Source organism: Argentina silus, assembly GCF_951799395.1.
Source record: "Argentina silus genome assembly, chromosome: X".
NCBI classification, from domain to species: domain Eukaryota; kingdom Metazoa; phylum Chordata; class Actinopteri; order Argentiniformes; family Argentinidae; genus Argentina; species Argentina silus.
Window position 1 is genome coordinate 19622454 of NC_139653.1, and position 7117 is coordinate 19629570.

Below are 7117 nucleotides of genomic sequence, written 5' to 3' on the forward strand. Positions count from 1 at the left end.
GATTAGAAAGGCGGCTTGCTGACAGGTTGCCGTAAGCTTCAAGATCATAGACATAAAAGCCATGGTGGTGATGATGATGCCTTTCTATGATGATGTCTCTCCCATCTCCCTGACAGCATGAGGTACTTTGACCGTGCTGCGCTCTTCATAGAAGCCTGTCTGAAGTATGGGGTGATGGAGGCCAACGACTCCACCAATATCCTTCAAAAATCACAATCTCTCTGTGCTGTGTCACAACAGTAGTATGGAACAGATTGGAGAGGCTTTCAGTATATTACAATATATATGTTCATTTTCCTCAGCTAGCCTAGCTTCAGGGAGTGGCCTAGTGTCTGTGTCCGTTATATTATATTATGGGTTTGACTTTCAAGTGTTCCTCCTTGACCTGTGTGTCCACATAAGCTGATAGGGGCTGCGTTTGTGGACTATGCCCGACTGCTGCGCTCCCACGGCCTGAGGGGGGGGGCAGCGCTGTGGGCCTCACGGGCAGGGGGCGCCGGAGAGCAGCTGCTGGAGGAACTCTTCCAAGGAGAAGGAGCAGGGCCAGAGGCAGCATCTGTGGAAGAGGAGGAGGAACACGGTCAGAACAACACTGAGTGAGCAGAGCAGGTAAAGGAGATGGAAGGAGTTGCCTACATGCTAGGCTCAGTTAAGACAATATAATAATAATAATAATAATAATAATAATAATAATAATTCTAAATGTTATCATAAGGAAGACTAACCTTGGATCTGTGACTAGGGGGAACTTCACCCCAGAAGGAGAGGAGGGAAGTGTATCCTATCTGAACTGTCAGTCACTGGAGTGTGTTATGTATGTAAATGTGTTTGAGCGTGTGTTTTGAATCATGGCGTAAGCAGTGTGTCTGCATGTTGATTTCTCCCCCAGTGGCAGGCCAAAATAAACCACACTCAATCCCTCACTTACTTACACAGCATACAGTCAAGCATACGCTGAGATATGGTTATCTCTAATTATTTTATGAAGAATTCATTCAAAGTAGGCTATTGTATGTTTAAAGAGGCACAACCCTTTTATAACATTGGTTTCCCTGTTTGGTTCTGTATGCACGTCCTTTATGTAAGGCTTGTAACTGCTAGCTCACAAAGATCTGACTGAATTACATTCCAAAAATTTGAATCTTACATTTTTTGCACATTTTGTTTTAACCAAATGCTTCACCTTATTTGTTTGACATTAAGGTTCAGTGACCTTCCCTGTATTTCAGACATGAACAGATCAATGCCCAACCCTAGTCACTGTTGAAAGTAGGTGGTATAGAGCAGCTCTATAGAAGAATGACCAAAGCCTGGTATAGCACAGGGGACAGCAGCCATCGATCTGTCCTCACATTAGAGATAGGACTCTGCATGCTCTTCTTCTAGTTAGCCAGGCTATTCTGCACTAACAAGAATAGTATGTTGAACCCCTACACACAGTACACAGAGAGGGGTTTAGTACTGTGAACTGTTTTTCCTGGCAAGCAGATGAAATGTGTGTTTATATGTGTACAGTATATCTATTTTTCAACTGATTTAAATTGCGATGCTTGCAAAATTTGAATTGCAAATTATCTTCAGCTCTTTCATAATGAGGACATAAAATGTTGGTTCTGTTGAGTATTTTCTAAAGTGAATTATAAGGATGTTTGTAAAGAATTATCAGTGCAGACAGTCGCAACTACTGTACATGTATTGGACAGGCCGAATCATTATGAATAGAAGACATAGTATAGGGGTGACATGTTGACAGCTTAGAAGTGGCACTGTTGTCAAAACAGACTTCATCACTTTAAATAGTTTGCACTTATTTCAGAAAGAATTTATAAGTCGCACTATATGCATCGCATATCTGCACAATTCAATCATGTCAAAGCATGATATATAACTGCCACCTTCGAATGCAAGTCATATAGTGAATTGTTTTGGAATTAATGCTGAAGTAATACAGTGTGGTCTGATTTGACACTAGTGCAAATTTGCAGCATATATCTTTACAGTAGAATGTATCAGTTCACTGCATTAGCTGGTACCAGACTGAACCAAAATAGTCCAATCAGCTCGTACTTACAGAAGAGAAGTGTGCTGTACTGTATCATTGTACTGAAATAAGGACTCAAAAGTTATCACAATTATCACAAGGCTTATCCAGTATAACCATTGACTCACTTACATACCAAAAAGCCGTAGTTCTTACATCACTCACAAATTCAATATAAACTTGGATTGATAGGCTATTAGGAGAGAGGGTCAAAGATTCACTGCTTTTTCTGCCTTGGCTGTCTTGTAACCCCCCCCCATCGAATGGACCAATTGTTGTGTATGATGTACTGTAAAGTGAACAGTAGTTGTGTGTTTAATAGCACTGTATTATGTTTGGTTCAGAAGCGATATTGTAACTAAATCCATGGGAACTCAGTATGTTTTTGTGTTTCAAAACACATCTGTGCTTTTCTTCTTGTCTGTGATGTTGTTGACCCCAGGCAGTGTCACTATGGTAATCCATGCTTATTTTGGGGACTGCAGGTAGTTCACACAGATTCATGTCATGTAGTCTCAGTAAGTTTGGGTTTCCACTCGAGTCCGTACTACCCAACCACTCATCTATTCCAGTGTATGAGATACTGTATATTCACATCCAATCATATTATACGGTATTTTAGAAGCAATGTGTACTGTACCACCTTGATCTGGAGGATATTTGGTAACTAGATTTGAATTAACAACTGATGCTTCTCAGTTTTGTTGTAAAACTATACAGAACAATAATTACATGCCATTAAGAGGTTTATTGATGTAACAAAGCAGTTAAGTAGAGAAAAATGTATGCATTTTTATGTTTTGTTAAAGGACAATGTATCATTGTGATGGTGTCAAACTGAACAGTCTTGCCTTTTTTTCTCAATATTGTTTCTTTCTGTTTACACTGAGTGACCCTCACATCAGCTTTGAGCTTTCTAAATCTTCCTATGAGAAAATAAAATATGTATATATGGATCGCAATAAAAGCATAAATACTATGAGGTTTGTCTGTGTCTCTCTTTCTAGCCACATGAGGGCGCTCTCACACTCTGTTAGGAAAGATAAGCTGACTGGAAAAGAACTTTACCACTCTTTACCATTCAGCAGTTGTGGCTATTAGGGGTATAAAGGGGAAACTGTTGACACATTTTTTTTTTTTTTCGTTAAGATCCAGTATTTAGATCTGATTTTAAAGTAGTGAACACACCACTGTTTTTTTCCTGAAATATGGGAAATTATACAATGACAATTTATTTCTATATTGATTAATATCAATATTGATTGAGTAATTAATATGCTTAAAATATATTCATGTTTTTCTATATTTATTTAAGTACGCTAAAGTCATACAAAGTGTACTTTGATTTCATGCCATTGAATTTGTGCTTTAGTATACTTGGAAAAAGTATACAGTACTTTATTGTCATGGAACTTAGCCTGTACTTGAATGTCATATCCCTAAATGTGTACCATAGTATACTTGTATTTCAAAGATTTGTAATGCCGTACTTATATACAATTATTTTTCATTTTGAGAAATGAGAGAGTCCCTGAGAGTAGGTCCCTGAGTGGTCCTTTAATTTTAATGCGGTTGCTCCTTTAATGGGATCAGTTAGAAACTCAGTTTTGGCAACTAAAGATCTTGGTCCATGAGTAATCCATCTCAGCAACAGCTTTGAACAAAAACATTTGTAGAATAAATGTTGAAATGTTGCCCTATGTACAGTACAAATCAGAAGCCTCCGTGCTTAACAGATGACCTGCTGCAAGAGTTACATGGTTACATGTCATGTCCCCCTCAATCTCAGTGGGATTAATGCACTAATAAAGGTTGAATATTAACATTAAAAAGAACATAAATACCATTATGCATCTAATTTAAGTGTACATTTACACAGAAATATGCTAGTGACACATTATTAACACACTTCTAATATACACTCACCAAACACTTTATTAGGAACATCTGTACACCTTCTCATGGTGGAGGTGGTGTAATGGTGTGGGGAATGTTTTCTTGGCACACTTTGGGCCCGTTAATACCAATCAATCATCACTTGAATGCCACAGCCTATTTGAGTATTGTTGCTGACCATTTGCATCCCTTCATGACCACAATTTACCCATCTTCTAATGGCTACTTCCAGCATGATAATGCACCATGTCACAAAGCAAAAGTCGTCTCAAACTGGCTTCATGAATATGACAATGAGTTCAGTGTTCTTCAGTGGTCTTCACAGTCACCGGATCTGAATCCAATAGAACACCTTTGGGATGTGGTAGAACGGGAGATTCACAGCTTGAAAGTGCACCTGAAAAATCTGCAGGAATTGCGTGATGCAATCATGTCATCATGGACCAGAATCTCAAAGGAATGTTTCCAACATCTTGTGGAATGAATTGAGGCTGTTTTGAGAGCAAAGGGAGGCCCTACCCAGTAATAGTATAGTGTTCCTAATAAAGTGTTCAGTGAGTGTAGGCTGCTGTCACTTTGAATATGACTACATTCTCATATTTTATACTCATAGATTACATTCTAAGTACTTTTCATATATTTAAATATTAATTAAGTCAATATAACATATTTCAAGTATACTTAATATGCTAAAAACCTACATAATTTACAATTTGAGTATATTAAATAAAACTTAAATACAATTTAAGATGAGTAATTTTAGTATCCTTTAATATACTTAAGTGTATTTAAACTGAAGTATACTAGTATACACTATCTGTAGGCCTACAGATCTCTCACAAACAGCAGTCAAGTAATCCGCTGCACTCCTCTGTCGCGTAGCCACGGTTCCAGTAGGCGAATACAAACAGAAGAGGGAGTTTGGCTTTGCTTATGTAGCAAGCCTATGAGGAAAAAAAGAGGGAAAAAAACAAAAGGTTTTGGCCACACAAACGGCTAATTGATGCCTTCATGAATGACTGCCAGAGTACAGGCCCATTGGTTAGAGCAGGACCATCAGTATGCAGGGCTGAACAGGCCACAGCAGTCCTATTCTCTCCTCTGCACCCTCAGCCAGAAAGCTTTCTCCTGTATTCACCCCACACCCCCTCTACACCCTCCCACTGCCATTTGTCAGTGCTCAGATCCCTCTCCCACCCTGGATGGGCTCCCCCTCTCTCTGCCTGAGGACAACTGTAAAGCACAGAGCCAACACTCTTTTTTTCTCTCCACACACCGCCTTAAATTAGCTGGTTGGTTTCCTGGAAGAATAGTCCCAGGGATCTCCTCCTTTCGGAGCCTCTTACCTCGCTAATAAGGACAAATCCAATAATGCAAGTGTCATTCATTTAGCTGCCAGTCACCAATGCATCATCCAAACAATGTTGATTCAATCATTACTGGTTCATCAGTTCAAGGCAATTGAATGTCATTGCTCATTAGCAGTCATTGGTATGACCATGTTGAACACAGTGTTCCAACCAAGCCAGCCAAGGTGATTCATATCCACCATGTGTGATTGTCTAGGGTTAAAACATTGTCAATCAACCATACAAGTGGTGATCAGTACAAGCCTAATTCTCTCAGGTCGTGGCATGCTGAAGTTTATAACTCCATCACTAACATACCCTCACCGAACACTTTATTAGGAACACCTGTACACCTTCATGGTGGAGGTGGTGTAATCATGTCATCATGGACCAGAATCTCATAGGAATGTTTCCAACATCTTGCGGAATCAATGCCACAAGGAATTTAGGCTGTTTTGAGAGCAAAGGGAGGCCCTACCCAGTATTAGTATAATGTTCCTAATAAAGGGAGGCCCTACCCAGTATTAGTATAGTGTTCCTAATAAAGTGTTTCGGTGTGTGTACATATGTACTGTCAGAGATTCTCTCCTTGTGCTGACAAATATTTTTATCCAGGCAAGGCAGATCTTAGCCTGCTCTCACTGCCAAAAACCCATTATTTTAGTTTTTTGTTTGTCATTTTGGCTTTGTCATGTTCTGTAATTGTACATCTCTTCCTCTTTTATTTTTTGCATCCATCATACATAAATCAAGCTGTAGCTCCCATCCATCTTAGTTGTGTCTCCTATCTTATCAACATTTACTTACTCTGCTAGGTGTCCCCCCACAGGGAACCTGATACACACATGTAAAGGTCACATGTAAAGGTCACATCCGTTTCTCACACTCCCTCTCTCTCCGCTCTTTCTCACCCTCGCGTCACCCACATCTGGGTGTATTGTCTGGCAAAGCAGGAAACCAGCCCCCAGAAGACTGATCTGACCTGATACCCACACTGCTCACCACCTCTAGTTCACCAGAATAGAGATACCCCTGACTACACTTCTCCTGCAATTGGCTGTCACACAGCTGCCCCTTCAGTACTCTTGCACTGGTTGGCTGTAGGAAGGCGGTATGGGGGGCTGCAGGTGATGTTTATGTTGGAGGTATTCAGGCCCCAGCCTTATCTGATGCCATTTAGATGAATGTCACGCTGCTCAGCGGACCATAGCCTCACCTTACCACAGCACTACACTGCTCTCCTTTAACAGAGACTGAAAATAAGAGAGGCATGTGGAGAGAGGCAGGCATAGGGGAACAACAGGATTTCTGGAACATTACCATGTGATGACATACTGTTATCGACTCCCTGTAATGACTTGCGGACAAGATAATCTTTTAAAAAGCGATGTCTTTAAATCAGCTCTTTTGTGGCTTCCACGCCTGCATGCTGTGGTGAAGACTTATTTACAAAAGCACTCTGAATCAATGAGCACATTGTACTGGGAGCGTGGAACTGCTTGCATCAATTACTGTACCGTAGGATCTGTCCTAACCTGAGGCTACTATGTATGTGTGTATTTGACAGTTAGGGTAAGGCTGCACTATAGACACATGACCTCCAGGCTACAGCAGACTGGGTTCTTGGACCAGTAGACACTTTTAACAGACAAGGAGCCCCAAGATTTGACTGTCTTGTCGTCACTGTAAAGTAAATTTGCCATCTGTCTATTCAGTTGTGAATTCTTGGTCTGTTCATGTAGTGTGGTAATGTAATTTGTGCTATGACATTGCCAGTAGCCTATTCTAAATTTGACATTGTCACATTTACTTTGTCATTGCATTGAGTCTC

At 40.2% G+C, this 7117-nt stretch overlaps 1 protein-coding gene across 1 annotated transcript; it reads left to right on the top strand.

Moving 5' to 3' along the window:
- Positions 1-117: 117 nt before the first annotated feature.
- On the top strand, positions 118-3012 carry LOC310822659 (WD repeat-containing protein 11-like; the record flags this gene model as incomplete). The annotated part of the gene is made up of 2 exons (XM_083695091.1): positions 118-196; positions 398-3012. 2 exons carry the CDS (start codon positions 118-120, stop codon positions 598-600), a joined length of 282 nt encoding a protein of 93 aa, XP_083551217.1. The 3' UTR covers positions 601-3012.
- Between the last annotated feature and the right edge of the window lie 4105 nt (positions 3013-7117).